The following is a 16,918-nucleotide window of genomic DNA, read 5'->3' on the forward strand; positions in this document are numbered from 1 at the left end:
AGATAGCTAGGGAAAGATATAAATACAGAGCAAGTGTGGAATGATAGTTCCTTCAGACATTCTCCCAGTTTCCAACAGCTTGGGTCACAGGGACTTCCTGAGCCAGGAGGGGTTTTCTTGTATGTAATTACCCTCAACAGACTTCCTCTCAGAGAGCTTTCCTGTTTTCCCCTCAACTCATATAAACCTATAGGATCCTGTGATGAAGAATTTCAAATATAGAATAGAAAATTTGTTCTCCTTCCCTAAAAAGAGATGAAAATTAGATGAAGAAATTTGTTATTTCTATGGATTATTTGTAATTTTGTGTGATTTTTAATCAATTCCTTTCATCCTGTCCATGCAAGGTAGTACATAATGATATGGTTAAGAATGGCCCACACATGCATTAATTTGTTCATTAATAAATTATATGAAAATAATCATAGCCCATCTCTGCTTTGAACTGATTCTTTCTTAGCTTTAGATTCTCTCTGTGTAACAATTTTTTCTTTTATTTCTTCTTATTCTCCATCCCTAGTAATATATAAAACCAGTTTGCTGCATCTTCAGCCCAGGCAGATGACAATATATCTCCCAGAAGTGCGGAAGATTTCAATGGACTACATTAACTTGCCTGTCTTTAATCCAAATGTTTTCAGTGAAGATGAAGATGATTTACCAGGTAAGGATGAATTAGAGTTCTGCCATGTTATGGACTAAGCTAGCTGGAGGACTTATCACTTGTGTCCCTAGCCCCCTCTGTTAAGCACACAACAAAATCTCTTAGTCTAAGGGAACCCTATAGAACTGACCTGGAACAAGGCTGATATGTTTAATGGATAATGTTTTATATAGATAGATAGATACAGATATTGATAGTTATAAATATATTAAAAAGTATATAAAAATGTATATATATATAAAATATAATCCATATATCGCTGCTAACTTTAAAGTTCATTGGAAAGTCAATCATCTATTTAAATCATTAAGAATTCTCCATAGAATGAAGCTTTGTATTCTGCATCTTGGTAGAACAGAATAGTTTTATAATATATAGGAAGCCTGTAAGGGTAATTTTTGTGACCTGACAGCAGCAAAGCACAGCCTGCTTGACAGGTGCTTTGGCTGGAGGGCAGGTAAGGTTCCTGTATAACACAGCCACCATTTAACAAGTGTTAAATGCCCATTTGGATTTTTATCAGTACCAGGTCTTACAGAGAGCCTAAATTAATTAAGTGTACTTTAAACAAAGAGGATCAGGAAGGAATTTCTCATTTCACTGAGATGTGAGGTAGCAGAAGATTCAAGCAGTGCAGGGGGAGGCTGGATGCAAGTGATATGTATTTGACAGATAAAAGGACTAGAAGTACCTAGGATTTCCTCCAATCAAAAACAAAAATCATGCAAATAAAATCAGTAATAGCCAAGAAGTTAAATTCCTACTGCTAGGTCACATTTGTTTGGAACTTCAGGAGTGGCCTTCAGGGGCATCCAGGACTCTTTAAGGAGGAAGAAGTATGAGAACTGCAGAGCAATTAAAAGCTTGGGCTAGAGTCTGTTGAAATTAATAGAAACGCTCCCATTGTATTGGATCAGGGTTTTGACTGCTGAAAGCACCCAAACTTGTGTATGACCCAAGCATCAAAGCAGCCCTTTGGACTCCCAAAGAGTTACTCATCTGCTTAAAACGAAGCTCACTCTCCAGTGATTTGGGGCTTAGCTTGCCTACTTTCCATCCGCATGGTGCTTCCCTTTAGGATCTGAAGAAAACAATAGAGAAGTTGATAATCTTATATATCCTATGCATAGGAAGCGCTCAACAATTCCCAATATGAAACCTAATCCCAGCCCTGAGCAAATAAAGGTTACTTTGATTTTTCAAAAAAAAAAAAAACTTTCAGGGATATCCTTTCTGAAAGACTGTATGTAAAGGAAAAAAGTACCATATACTAATGGGGAAATTATATTGCAGGGTAAGTAATGATTACGTGAGAGATAAAAAAACATAATAGAAAGTTGCTCTTGGGCAGTGGAGTGTTTAATAGTGAAGTACTCTTGGGACAGGTGCTTTTTAATGTAGTCAGTAATGATTTGGCAAGGCAAATGGACAGTGAATTGATTTAACTTGCAAATTATGCAAACACATCAATTAAAAATCATTAGAGGAATATGAAGAAACATTGGATTTAAACACTTGTGATATTAGGCAACACCGTGACAAATGAAATTTTATTTGGATAGACACTTAATACCCATGACAACAACATTTTAGGTTGTTCAAGCCAAGATAACAATTAAATCCCAAGCTCTAGAGAATAAATTGCTAACCAGCAGGCATCAGGATGAATGCACGGTAAACCAAGCACAGAATCACACTGCCTTAGAGTCAGTTAAGTTTACCTGTTGGCCTTCTTCTAACAGAATGAGCAGAACTACCGTGAAAATTTGCCAGCCTAGTCACAAATATTTGCATACCTACCACCTTCTACTGTGGTGACCGATGTTGATAAAAGCCTAATGCTATCAAAAATGTAATTATGGGGCATGGGTAAATGACTAGAACTTTAATTAGGAATTAATTAGGAATTGGCTAGTGGCCAGAGGAGATGGATCTCTTGCCTGATCTGGTCTAGCAAATCACAACTCTCCACAGAATTTGTCCACTTAAATAATCCTGGATATGACTGTAGTCTATTTTTGTGCCAGAAACCTGCCAAAATAACTTGCCAATCATTTTCCATGTTCTTTATTTAGAAAAACCAATAAAGAACCTGCAAGATTCTTGGGTTTTCTTTTGTGCATACAGTATTCATTCTCTTCACTTATGTTTCTTCTTATCTTGACTTCTGCACCTGTACTTCATTTGGGTATCCTCATTTCCCTATTACTCTTGAGCTTCTCAGTGATAGTCCCCACTGGAATCAATGTTGCCACTGTTTGCAAAAGGAATTGGAGCAAGCCTCATGCTTTCGATTTAAAGTGATCATAATGGCTTCTTGCCTCACTATCACTTCTTCACCTCCATAAGTGGGCAACTTTTCACATACTCATCATCTTTTCACTTTTGTGGTTGCCACCTGTCCAGACTAATGCTGTAGTTGTGCTGACTACAGTACCCACTTCTTGAATCTTTCTGGCCTCTCATCTTTTTCCTTGCATCATTTTCTTGCAAATCTTCTTTCAAGAACTTGCAAAAATCTTCTCTGTGTTTCATTCCCCCATATTCTTCTCTCTTGCTATTTTATCTTCTTCCTCCCTTTTTATGTTACTGGTTGCTTTGTCACCCACTATGCTCAAGGGGCAATAATAGTTCCCTTTTCCCAACTGTTATCTGTATTCTCCATCTTTTTAAGCTCACTGAGTTAGGGAACATTTTACTAAATTTACTAAATACAGTGCCTATAATGTAGCCCTTCTACTTTCTTTTTTTTTTCCCTCCACCTTTATTTTTTTGATGACAGTAGTTATCAGTCATCTAAGTCAAAGCTTGTAATTGCTGTCAGATCAGGGCTAGCTCACAGGGTGTCATTTCATCCTCCTCCTGAAGCTCCATCCAGCATGGCGCAGTGACGGCAGACTGGCTCCAGAGTCAGCCTGGGCCAGCTGGGCCAGCTCGGACTCCTTTGTGCCTAACCATCATGTAGTGGCAGCCTTAGAGAAAGTCAGGAAGCCACGCCAGTGTTCCTAGGGTTAGGAACAAAGATGAAGTGGCAGCAGCCACAGATCTCTGAGTAGATTTTCTTTTCTATAGTTTATTGATGTATTTCCTATAAAAAAAACCTTCCCTGAAAACTAATGTGAGTCCTGATTCAGCAAAACTTTAATTGATTTGAGTGGGAGTTGTCGAATAGATAGTTAAAATTGGACAATGGATGAAAGAAAATTTAGACCCATCAGGTAAAATCCTTTCTCCGTGAAAGTCAGTAAAGTGAAAGTGAGCCCTAAACTTTACTTCTGAAGTATCATTCAGGAAAGGTTACCTCAATGTTGTTATTACCAGCTGATATACATAGGTATTGTGCAATGGGAATCCATGGAGTTAGGCTGGCTTACTTATTCAAACTAATGTCTGATCCATTGATTTGAGGGTAAGATAGCAGCCCATCCTAATGCAGCAGAGCACGTAAGCAAGTGCATAAAGATAAGCAGGTAGTTTAAAAACTTAAAGTGGAATGACAAAGTACAAAAGCTATGTAGTGATTCTTCTTGTAAGCAGTTTAGAGAACAATTTTTCCTCCAGTCTATGAATTATATGGAAATGCTGCCATGAAATTTTCCAGTTACACATTATTAGTGACCCGAATGTCTTTTGCAAGCACTGAAGAAAAACAAAACGTATGTGAAGTACTACTGCAAGAAAATTCCTTATCTTAATGCACGTTATCTAAGTGCTTGCGTAAAAGCTGCAGTTCGTAAAGGTTCACCCCTCACCGTGCTCGCCCTCGCTGCAGCCCTTCGGTGCTGCAGGCGGGAGGCCGAGTGGGGCGACGGGTGCCAGCCGCCCCCCGTGCTAGAGGCCTTTCAGGAGGGCGTCGAGGCGGAGCCGCGGGGCCGGGGTGGCTTGCGGCAGGTGACGGGCCGTGTTGTTCGTTGCAGTGCCCGGCGCGCCCGGCGTCCCCGAGAGCAGCCCGCCGTGCACGGTGAACATCCCCATCGCCCCCATCCACAGCTCGGCCCAGGCCATGTCCCCCACGCAGAGCATCGGCCTGGTCCAGTCGCTGCTGGCCAATCAGAACGTGCAGCTGGACGTGCTGGCCAATCCGCCGGCGGAGGCAGGGGGCGAGGGGGCGGGGCCCTTCGCCGCCCCCGGCCGCTTCCCCAGCCCCGGGCAGGTGATCTTCGGGGGCGTCGAGGTGGGACGCGCTGCCCTGGGGCCCCCGCCGCCGCTCGCCCTGCCGCCCCCGGGGCCCGCCGACCACCGGGACCGCGGCGACCACGAGCACCTGCTGAAGGCCAAGCCCCCGCGGCCGGCGCAGCCGCTGGTGGAAGGGGACACCGCGGCGTTCGGCGCGTCGCAGGAGGCGCAGCTCAACAAGATGAACCCGCCCCCGCCCTACCCCGGCACCATCCCCGCCGTGCCGACGGCGGCCCTGCCGCCCCCACCCGGTCCCCCACAGCCGCCGGTGGATCTCTGCCTGAAAAAGGGAGAGTTTTCCCTTTACCCGGCAGGACACTATCAGACTCCCCTCGGGTACGAGCGCATCACTACGTTCGACAGCAGCGGGAACGTGGAGGAGGTGTGCCGACCTCGCACCAGGATGCTCTGCACCCAGAACACCTACACCCTGCCGGGGCCCGGCAGCTCGGCCACGCTGCGGATCACGGCGACCGAGAAGAAGATTCAGCAGCCCTGTTCGAGCGCCACCCTGAACAGGCTCACCGTCCCTCGTTACTCCATCCCAACTGGGGATCCGCCACCTTACCCCGAGATTGCCAGCCAGCTGTCACAGGGCCGAAGCATCGCACAAAGGCTGGACAGCACTATTATTCATGCTACTCTGCGGAGGAACAGCAGAGAGGCAGCTCTGAAAATGGCTCAGCTGGTTGACAGTCAACGAGCCACTTTGCAGCTTCCTCCAAAAGCCAAGAGCAACATTGTGGCAGCGCAGTATCAGCAGAGAGCACCCACAGCTTTGTACACCTGCAGCCAGTGCAGCAGCAGTAGCAGCAGTGGCAATGGCAGCAACAACACAAGCACCGGTGGTGTGGGGACCATAGCTAATGCCAATGCTAGTAGCAGCACTTCCAGTATTAGTGCTCTGAGACCTGACCTAAGCACGGGGAGTAGCTCCCAGCATAGCTCTGTCATTACTCACTCTGTCAGTACTTCGCCTCTGGCCTCCCAATCTTCCTACAGCTTGCTGAGCCCACCTGACAATTCCCGTGACCGGGCAGATTATATCAACTCTGCCTTCACAGAGGATGAGGCCCTTTCTCAGCACTGCCCAGTGGAGAAATCAATACGCCATGTCCCAGTGGCCTTGACAGAGGCTGCCATTGGTGTAAAACGGCCACCACCATACCAGTGGGACCCTATGGTTAGTGAAGAGATATGGGTTCCTCAGGAAAGGACATCTCAAAGCTCAGTGCCCAACCCTCTAAAACCTGCTCCTCTCATCATTGGTCAAACTCAGCATTTGGATATGTCTCGAGTGCCATTTGTTTCCCCTAAGTCTCCAACCAGTCCCACTGCCACGTTCCAGACGAGTTATGGGGTTGGAGTACCTTATCCAGGAAGCTACAATGTCCCTCCTCTTCAGGGAATGCAGCCCCCCTGCTCCCCCAAAGAAGCTCTGGCCCCAACACAGTTTGCACAGCAGGAGCCAACAGTAGTGCTTCAGCCAGGTTATCCATCCAACCTCTCCTATTGCCCTTTGCCACCCATGTATCCGGGAAGTAGCACTTGCTCTAGTTTACAGCTGCCGCCAATAGCCTTGCACCCATGGAGCTCCTACAGTGCATGCCCACCTGTACCAAATCCCCAGGGCACTTTGCCCCCGAAGCCGCTCCTTGTGGTGGAGAAGCCAGTTTTGTCTCCGCCGCCAGCAGAGCTTCAGGGTCACGTGGGCACAGAGGTAATGGTGGAAACAGCAGACACCTTTCAGGAGGTGCTCTCCTTGACAGAAAGCCCTGTTCCTCAAAGGACAGACAAATTCGGCAAGAAGAACCGGAAGCGTCTGGATAGCCGAGCTGAGGAAGGAAACGTGCAGGCTATCACTGAAGGCAAGGTCAAAAAGGAGGCAAGGACGCTAACCGACTTCAATTCGCTAATATCCAGTCCTAGGCTGGGGAGGGAGAAGAAGAAAGTCAAGAGCCAGAAAGACCAGCTGAAGTCCAAGAAGTTGAACAAGACAAATGAATTTCAGGATAGTTCAGAGAGCGAGCCAGAGCTTTTTATCAGCGGGGACGAACTGATGAACCAGAGTCAGGGCAGCAAAAAGGGCTGGAAAACCAAAAGGAATTTGAGGACAGCCAGCGAGCTAGATGAATTCAAGTGCCGGAAGGCCAATGAGAAGGAGGATGGACGACTGGGGAGCCAGGGCTTCGTGTACGTGATGGCCAACAAGCAACCTTTGTGGAACGAGGCAACGCAAGTGTATCAGCTAGACTTTGGAGGGCGGGTGACCCAGGAGTCTGCAAAAAACTTCCAAATTGAGCTGGAAGGACGACAGGTAGGAGGGCTGCAGCAAGCTGCCTGGGGAGGGTGGGTGGGTGGTGGGAGGGAAATCTGTGCCAGAAATCCACTCTGCCCTTCTCACCCTGCAGCATGCTTCCAGATTGCGTTAGTTACTCTTTGAGAAAACTTTGCTACAGAAAGTAATTGATAAAAAACAGCGGTCAAAGATCTAGATTCAGAAGTAAGGTTAAAGTTCACTTGTAATACAAATGTACAAAATATATCTTTTGTTTTACAAAATGTATCTTTTGTCAGACCTGGGAAAAAGGGCCTCCTTTAATCTCACTAGCTCTCACTTCTGAAGGTAAGTGCTTTTTGTAATAAAGTGAGTGGGGAAAAACACAACAAATTTCCCCAACTTGAAGTCAGCGATTGTGGACAATAGCTGGTTGAATACACACCGTTCAAGTCCCGTGAAGGTTACAAAGGTTAGCCAGACCTTCACTCCAGTCAGCAGACAGCTAAGATACAGATGACAGGGAATTATGTTCCCTCCAGGCTAAAATCTCCCCTCACGGATAACCAGGCCTCTGGGGCTGGCTCTTAATCCTAAAAGAAAGGCTCTGACCCTCCCCCAGAACAAGGTGTTCACAGGCTGCTTCTGAACAGCCAATGGATAGAGGAGTCTGTGGATGTTTCAGAAAACCAAAATGTTTAAGGCTGTCTCATATTGGCCTGAGTTGGGTGTTACTATACCAAAACCAGGCTATTAACTGGCTTCAATCAGCAAGATACTGGACTGAGACTCAGGAGACCTGTTTAATTCCTAGTTTATCTGTACCATCTCTGTGAGTCATTTTGGATTAATAAAGACATCAAGGCTCACAGCTCCCACTGATTTATCTCAGGAGTTAGATGTCTTAGGTATCCAACATGCCTGATCAGTAGTAGTCTCTTGGTGTTTTTATCTATAACAGCAGCTGATTAAAAGGGCAGTGATAAGTGCCATTTATACCATTTCATCTTCAGTTAAGTGGCCGTGGACAGCTGTGTAAAGTCCCCCTGGTCATAGGCTTTGTTGATGGTAGAGCAAAAGCCTTACTCCGCTTGCACAGGCAGCCTCTGTTCTAGCTCAAGAAACTTTATTGTAGACAAAAAAATGATCTAGGCTTCTGATTAAGCAAATGGAAAAACAGTAAGAATAGGCCAAACTTCAGGTGTTCCCTGCAGAACAACAAAGAACAACCTGACTGGCCTTGCTTTGCATTTCAAACAGCTGCCACTGCCCTTTTGCCAATTCATTCTCAGTGTAATCATGCGCTAGTGAAGTTTATGCAGAGGAAAATAGAGCTGCCAAGAAAATACAGCCTACTGCGTATGAGATGCTGTAGTCAGGAGATTGGTTATGCCCCTCCCCTGAAAGTTCCTTCCTTTGAAAAAAAACCCTGTTTTCCTGATAGGGAGATGATAGGATCTCTCCAGGGGAGAGAATGGTATTTTTGTGTAGCAAGAATGATTTGGGATTCAGGTGTGACTCACGTCTGTTGAAGACACTGATGACAGTCTACTCACACCAATGTTGTATAAAGTCTAACGTGTTTTAAAGCTCTATTAACTCTCTAGAGTCAAATATTTTAAGCCAATCACAGTGCTCTCATTCTTCTTTGGCATCGTACCCCATTCCGTGAATAGCCCCATTCATATTAATTTAGCATAATTAACGGAGGTGTTCTGACAAAGGAGCAAAAATGTTTCACTCTTACTCTATTCTGTTTTTTTTTTTTCCTGTGATTCACTTCTTTTGACCTTGTTCTTTTCTTCCTTCCCTTCTCCTCTTCCCCTGCTTCCCAGGTGATGCAGTTTGGAAGAATTGATGGCAATGCTTACATTTTGGACTTTCAATATCCATTTTCTGCAGTGCAAGCCTTTGCTGTTGCTCTGGCTAATGTGACTCAACGCCTCAAATGAACAAGCAGAGACTGGAGAGAGGAAAATGTTAACAAAATCTTCTCATAAAGTCCAAACCGGAAAATGTTAGGGCAGCCTGCTTTAGGTGCGCAGAGGTGCCTGGGAAGAAGGCAGTAAAACTGGAAAAGTCTCTTGGTGCCCAAAACAAGGGCATTAACTCTAATCAGTCATGGGGTGGAGGGTGGGGGGGCTGTTTTCTGTTTTGTTCGTTCACTCATTTGTTTTCAATTTATTTTTTTTTTTAATGTTGTGCTGGGTTTCAGAAAGAGTGAAGGGTTGAGAGCCATTCAGTGTTATGTGGAAGCGTGACTTTCGGCTTGTTGTGGTGATTCTGCTGTGTTTGCTACAATAGCTGATGTAAGCTCATAGGGGGGTTAAAAAGACTGCTCTTTTTGATAGACTGCCTTATATCATGCTGTTCTTTTTAAAACAGGGAACATAACTTTTTTTCTGGTCCAGTTTGTACTACTACTACTACTGCTACTGCTACTACTACTATTACTACTACTACATCAATGATAGCAGCAAAAAAAGGAAAAAAAGAAGCTATAACACTTGAAGACACGTGTTTCTTCTCTGATCTCTGATAATAACTGAGCACCACAGGTACCAAGGAGGTTTATGTAGGTCAATGTTTAATTTATAAGTAATGATGTATTATTCAGAAGATAAACAAAACTGTTACCATTGGGTGATTTCAAAACCCACTGTATCAAAGAAGTTGATGTCTGCTTGTTTCGTGTGCTGTTATTGGGGATAAACATGTTTCAGTAGGTGACAGAAAATAGGGAAGGAAAGAATTGTGGGCCTTGCTTCTTTGCTCATATTGATCAGCAGTGTTCTTTGATTTGGACTATGGTTGGGTGAGGTACATTGTGATCAGGTGTACCTCACAGGCCAGGCCAATACACGTTCCTCTTTTAAATGTGTTTACATTTTAAGAACAAAGTCTTTCAAGTGAATGAAATGGGTGTAGTGTGTTCAGTCTTCTTAGGAATCAATAGGAATCGAGTTCCACAACAATATATCAGTGTTTTAATGGGGAAGGAGACAGGAGTATAGCAGGTCATTACAGGAAGCAATTTCACATCACTACTGGAAAAAAATTGAGTTAAAAGAAGAAGGAAAAAATGGACAGAATCATCATTTTTATCACCTTGCTACTTGAGTACTCTATTTGTGATTGTAGTTTGAGAATATAACACTCCAGATAAGAGTGGGAAGCCAAAGTTTAAATGGGGGAGGGCTTTTTAACAGTAGCATGACTGTTTCTGTCTGCAGATTTTTCTGGTAGACATCCTGACCTCTTGAGCATTTCAGAAGGGTTGCTTGCATAGAAGAGTGTTTGTGTTGTCCATTTGGTGTGCACATATTTATTTGCTTTCTCTCTTTCCTCCTTGCCTGCATTTTGCTGTGGGATATATTTTGATATGGAAGTAGTTTCCCCAATAATACACAAAAACCTTAATTATTCATGTTATTATTTGGACATTAGATTACAAAATGTAATTGCAGATTTCCTTCAGAAATTACTCCTTTGAAGTGAGAGCACACTGAGAAGGAAATGATGGTTGAGGTATCAGTGGCTGCTTTGCCTTTGCTTTTCATCCACAGTTTAACTTTTTACTAGAAAAACCCTGTGTAACTTAAAATAGATAGGTATGATTTTCTGTCTTTTCTGTGTGTTTTTTTTTTTCTTCCTAACAGTAAGGCAAATGTGTTACACTTGATTCATTCTGGAGGAACACATCACATACAACAGGACCCCCTGTAGTAGAGGTTACCAAAATGCAGTGTGCTAATAACATCTGCCTCTGCTGAGGCTTCTAAAGCCATACAGTGCAGAGGGAATAATGCTAATGAGAGGGGAGTTTCAGGGAGTTGCAAAGAGGGATGATGAGACAGATCATTTACAGGCAACTTCCAGCAGTATGAGTCCTGAAAGAACCATCTGCAAGATGGTTTCCTTGGAGAGAGGCAGTAGAGGCAGGAAGGAAGGAGAGAAGGAGGTGGATGGAACAATGCCTCTATTATCCCAGCTCAGCAGCTTCTGCTTGTATGTGGAAGTGGTCAGGCACCACATCCCCCTTGGCATCTAACAGATTGCTGTTTGCTTTTGTTAATTAATTTTAATTTCTTTAGTTATCTGAGCCCATTTGTGTTTCTTCTCACGCGCATCGTCTATTCAGTAGTTTCTTTGAGTGACTTTATACTGCCTGTGGGACAGGAACTCAAATGGATTTGATCCTGTTCCCTTTAAAATGAATGGAAATTTCTGCCTTTGATTCTTGTGGAGGAAACAGTATTGGGCCCTTTGTCTATATGGAGTTATATGCTGTGCAGAATGGTAGGTCGAATTCTCGGTCCACTGATTTCAACACCCAAGAAGGAAAGTTGCCTGATTAGAGTCTTTCCCTGCCCCAAGGTCCACGCTGACCAGTCGTACCCTAGTCAGAGAATAACAGGCATACACTGAATACTGTAAGACCAGAAACATATCGTGGGTTTCTTTCTTTCTGAAAGAAGGGCCATTCAATCACATATTAGAAATCTTCAGCAGGAAGGAACACATTGCCTGTAGTTTTAAGCCAAAAATTGATATTTCATGAAACAAGGTCCTCTACATATGTTTTTCTGAACTAATCAGAATACAAGGACTTTCATGTGCAGTTTCTTTAACCTTCCAGGGAACGATATACCTCTTCAATTGGTTCATAATCAAATTTTTCCAATTATCAGCAGTTTTATGCTAATATAGGAGAACCACAAAATGGAACCAGGTATAACAAATTGGGTTAGTAATTTGGTTTCATTGGCCAGTGTCATGATCGCATTGTTCTGGTGGTGTTTACAAAGAACCCCAGCATAGAAAGAGACCGGGTCTCTGCCCCAAGGAAGTGCAAGTGGTAAGTATCATAAATAAATGTCATTTCCAACATCCTTTTCATTTACTTGTCAGGAAATATTATGGATAAAATATTCTATTTGGAAATATATTGACAGAGTCCCTTTACTTGAAGATTTTAGTGACACAGAGAATATCCAGTATTAGAGGTATACTTTAATCTCAAATATGTAGAATTGTAATGAAAGTAGTGGAAATTAGGTTGATGCCTGAGAGTGGAACTGGATCCTAAATTATACACAAATGAGTGACAGTTCTTTTTTTTTTTCATTGAGATAAAATATGAGAAAAAAACTTAAAAGCCCCCCCCAAATAATATTACTTTAATCCTGAAGATTGCTGTTGCATTCAGCCAAAACAAAAATTTTACATTTTATAATTAAGTAGATAAACCCAAGTTTTTTGTAGATAGATAACTAAGTTCTTCTAGGAAGAATGTAGCAGAGTATTCAGAAATATATAATTCTTTTACAGACACAGTCATTTCCAGTAATTAAGTATGGTTTTCCAAAGCTTTTTTTTTTCAGTTGTGCAATAATTGTGACAGTCTAGGGGTTTTATGTTTTTTTTGTTGTATGTTTGTTTTTAAGGGAGTTTTGAGTGATTTTTTTAAATATAATTTAATGCAGATTTCCTGTTAATGTCCAAAAGACAAATTATTTATCTTGCTTAATGTAATAAATGACTTAGGGATTATTTTATTACTGTGTATCAGTGAGTTATACACACTTTCTTATTTATATTTAAAGAGCATCTTTGTAAGTAATTGTTTGCTAGCAGTATGTTTTGCTGCAAGAAGTTAAGAATGCATATAGGAAGACTTGTTTTTGCTGGATAGTATGCAAAATTTCGTAATGCAGGCAGGCAAAAATACTGGCAGCTGAAAGCCGTGAGTTTGCTGTGGAGGATTATGTAGATTACAAGGAGCGTAGATGACCTCTTTGGGACCTGCAGAAATCTGTCTTTCCCTACTCTGTATTTTCCTTCTGTGTTTCTAACTATATATTTCAGTTGGGGGTGGTTTTAAAAATACAAAGCTTGATTTGATTTCCCTCTTCTTAGTGCAGTGTGTTCTCTTGAGATATGAAAGAGGGTATAAGATAGGCTCAGTTTGTAAGAAGCTCTTTGCATAGTTTAGTATGGCATTTAGCAATGGCAAGATGCAGCGCTATGCAGAGATACCCAAACCAGCTTGGGATGAGCTAGCTGAGGCCCTAGGAACGGTAAAGCTGTGGATGCCCTGTGCTCTGCTCAGACTAATACGCACCTTTTTCAGCAGGGCTCAGCTGGTTCTAACACAGCCTCAGAGCTTCTGATACCTGAGCTGGTGCTGCACAGAGCTGATGTGGCTACGCCCTGACATTGCTTGCAGCAGCTTAGTCTCTTTGAGGTCCTGCATCGGAGACCTGGTGGAGCGCTCCTCCACTGTTGCTTCTGGTCCGCCTCCACGCGCAGCAGGCAGCTGCCGCAGGGTTTGGGTGTGACAGCTCTGTGCAGAGAATGCTCCAGTGCCAGATGGTGTCTGTGATGGCCATTTGCAGGCAGAATCTGCCCCACTGAAATTGTGAAGGGACACAAAGGAGAACCTGATTGATTTAAAAATGTATCTGGTATCCTCAAAATATAGCTCCTAAGAGAGTCTAGAAATTGATACTTAAAGCCTTGTGTAAAGTGGACTGTGCATGGAGTGGTGGATTTTATCTTGAGACAGCAGAATTGCAGAAACATGATATTCCCAGTGAACAATGTTATAAGAAACTATGGGAAGGTGGGGGGGGGGGGTGAAAGAGGGAAAAAGAGAATTGCCACGTTAATAATTTTGCACTCAGTTCTAAATGTAACAGTAACATGTGCCATGACCAGCATGAGTATCAGTTTTATGATAGTAGATCTTCCCACAAGCTCATCTCAGTTAAACCTTCTGTGATACAAAAAATGTAAAATAGTTCCGCATTTCTCCAGTTTTGTTCTACGCTTTTATGAAGATGCGTGACGGTGTAAAGGTGTCAGACAAAGGCATCTGACTTTGTTGAAGCCTTCACTTTAGATTCTCCATAGGTCCAGACTTTCCTTGAAGTGTCTTCAGTATCCTCTCAGAAATTTCCAATAAATTTGTGAGCTTGCCTGATCATTGCCTTGGACAATTTCTGTGTGTTTGTTTTTTGCAGCTTCATAGGAGTGATCCTACGTTATCCTGGTGCCCTCTTATCTGTCAGCAACAGTTTAAATCCTCGTCTGAAGGAAGCAACATGTACTAAAACTGATTTGATTGAAAGAGGAGAGAGAGATTAAGTTTTTACTAGCTTTTAAAAATGTGTTTGCCAGAGCAACGGTTAATAGCACTGTTTGGAAATGGCACATTTCTGCAGAGCCCAAATCACTCCAGACAAGCAAATTTGTTGTTTGTGTGGCATGCTAACAAAGGGCCAGGTGGTAGCCTCATTACTTGGTTACATCAAGATACACAGGAGAATAGAATCTGACCTAAAATGTACTTTCCCCTTACTGTGTGATTATAAAGTAAGAATGATTTGTATGACTCCTGCCACCCACTTAAGAAAACTTCAAAGCATTAGCCTACAACTATTTTGACAGTTCCAGCTGCCCCCTCCCCGAAGAATGCTAGAAGTAAAATCCTGGCCACAGGGTAGTCATTCAGAATTTTGCTATTTTTCCCATTTCTAGGATTCAGTTACAGGAGAGCAAGCTATTTATGCTATTTAGAGGTTAATACCATGATTTTTCCGGTATAAGAGATAAAATATTATCATACTGTTGAAGCAAACAAAAAAATGCTGGTAGATGGATTTTTCTGTTTTGAAGTCCCTTTTCCTCCAAGACAAGCACAATCCTCCATCAGCAAATACCGATTTAGAGTCTTACCAACTTCAGTAATCTGCAGGTCTGCACTGCAGACCCTCTTGCAGGATTGGAACTTACATGCATCATTCTGGAAGGAATAAAGTTAATTGCCATTTATGAACAATGGTCTGAATGAATGATTTTATCATCATATTTATTTAATTTTCTTCTAAAAAATCCTGCAGAGAAGTTTTAAGATTAAAAGACTCTAAGCTTTGCATGTTGCCTGCGATCTCTGAAGATGTATCAAGAGAAAATTTCTTTGGGCTGTTTGTTTTTTTGCGGCATCTACAAATGAGATTTTTAACACAAAAGCAATTAATCAAATAAAGAGAACAACAGAGGATTCAGAGAAGCAATTCTTGTTAGGAAAATTAAAAACCACACCTTTCAACTTTTGTTGTTGCAAATGGATCCATAGTGAGAAATTGCTGCTCCAGGGTGAACCGATTGTTTTGGAGCACTATGCAGTACACAGGTTTGCTGATACAGAATTGATTGCAGGATCAAAACAGCATGACTTTGTAAGACTAAAAAATAAATAAATGAGAACACCTAATACTTACCTATCCAGAGTGTGCAATGAAAAAATTGGATGGTCTGATATTAAAGCCTGCCTCTTTAATCCTAATCCTTGCTTTCCAATTTACATTACTATAAATTTAAAAATAAGATCTGATGCAGCAGTTCCGAATCCTGACAAATGTTGTCTGTTTGTGGGATGTTTATCTTACTGGCCAAGTAGATAGTTGGTTCTAATAATATGAATTAAGATTATAATAATAATAAAAGAGGAACATTTCTGAACAGTGTGCAGACACCTGAGTTTCTAGTATTTCCTCAGAATAATGCTCAGCTTGTAATTCCCACCTATGTTGTTCCAACCTATTTGTTCAGAACTTTGTAATTTTCCTTCATTTCTTTTGTTTGCTTGATATATGTTTTGCCTTTAGTTTTTTTCTTTTTTTCCACAATTTCTGCATTTTCTTCTCTTCCCTTTTCCTTTTTGTGTGTTGTGTGTTTGGGGGAGGGTATGTGTGTTCAAGATCTTGTTGTTTATTGTAGATAAAATATATAGTGTTGTGGAATAGCATGGAGATGCATTTGATTGAAAAGGCACTGTAGTGTTTCCTGAAAAAGTAGGGGAGTTGCATTTGTTTATAAATGCATTATTTTGGTACTATAACTTTGAACGTGATTTTGGAATTTTTTTCCTTTTTTTTTTTAATTTAATGAGCATGTAGTCATGCAGGTGCGTGCGTTCTTAAGCTAGCAAGCCCAGCATGGTTTTTTTTTAAGCCTTTTGAAAACTTGGTAGACCATTTGTGTACTTTTACACAGCTACACTGTTTTTTAAATATATTTTTTTGGAGTCTCACTTTCTTCTCTTTTTTTTTTCTCCTCAGTATACCATCCAGAACCTAGTTTCCATTGTACTTAAAAACTTATCCTGATCTGCCTCTCCTTTTATGTATCTTGTGTAATAGGTTTTGCAGGAGGTGCCTAGAAAGCATTGTTGGTTTCCCTATAATAATGTGGTTTGTCCGGATTCTTTACTGTCTACATGATTGAGAGATGGACCGATTGCCCTATTTTTCCTTGATGATTTGGAGTTGTAAGAATTGTCCAGCTGTTGCTTAATAAAATTTTGCAGACTAGAAAATTCATGATTTGTTTCTGTTGCATTCTCCATCTTCAAACACCGTAGATACTTCTAAAACAGATGACAAATCTGAACTGGAAAGACTGAATAATAAATATCCAGATGCCTTGATGCTTGCTTTTCTCAACAGCTGTATTCACAAGTTTCTCTGAGCCTGATCAGTATAGCTGCCCATCACACTTGCTGTCATTCGTATGGAAGGATGGATGGATGGATGGATGGCAAAGTTTTCTTGGTAGTAGTGTTCTGCCCGCTTGGACATGAGCCAATTCTTGTGCTATTTCTCCTCTGCTTGCGCTTGATTTTAAGAAAATTACCTTTGGGATTTGTGGTACTTTTCATATTGCCATTGACATCCCAGAAACTATAACATTACCACAAGGGATTCCACTGTGCTGTCATCTTTAATTACTCAATA

The 16,918-nt window shown here is 42.0% G+C and overlaps 1 protein-coding gene across 4 annotated transcripts in view; it reads left to right on the forward strand.

The window, feature by feature from the left end:
* Positions 1–16,504, forward strand: part of TULP4 (TUB like protein 4) — a 171,805-nt gene extending 155,301 nt beyond the window's left edge. For all 4 annotated transcript variants that reach the window (XM_067293613.1, XM_067293612.1, XM_067293611.1 and 1 more), the window contains 4 exons: positions 521–664; positions 4,582–7,157; positions 8,954–9,155; positions 16,325–16,504. In XM_067293613.1, coding sequence (XP_067149714.1) covers positions 521–664; positions 4,582–7,157; positions 8,954–9,070 — 2,837 coding nt within the window. In that variant the 3' untranslated portion in view covers positions 9,071–9,155; positions 16,325–16,504. The remainder of the gene's footprint in view (positions 1–520; positions 665–4,581; positions 7,158–8,953; positions 9,156–16,324) is intronic.
* The last annotated feature ends 414 nt before the right edge of the window (positions 16,505–16,918 follow it).

The sequence above is a fragment of the Apteryx mantelli genome, chromosome 3 (genome assembly GCF_036417845.1).
Source record: "Apteryx mantelli isolate bAptMan1 chromosome 3, bAptMan1.hap1, whole genome shotgun sequence".
Lineage (NCBI taxonomy): Eukaryota > Metazoa > Chordata > Aves > Apterygiformes > Apterygidae > Apteryx > Apteryx mantelli.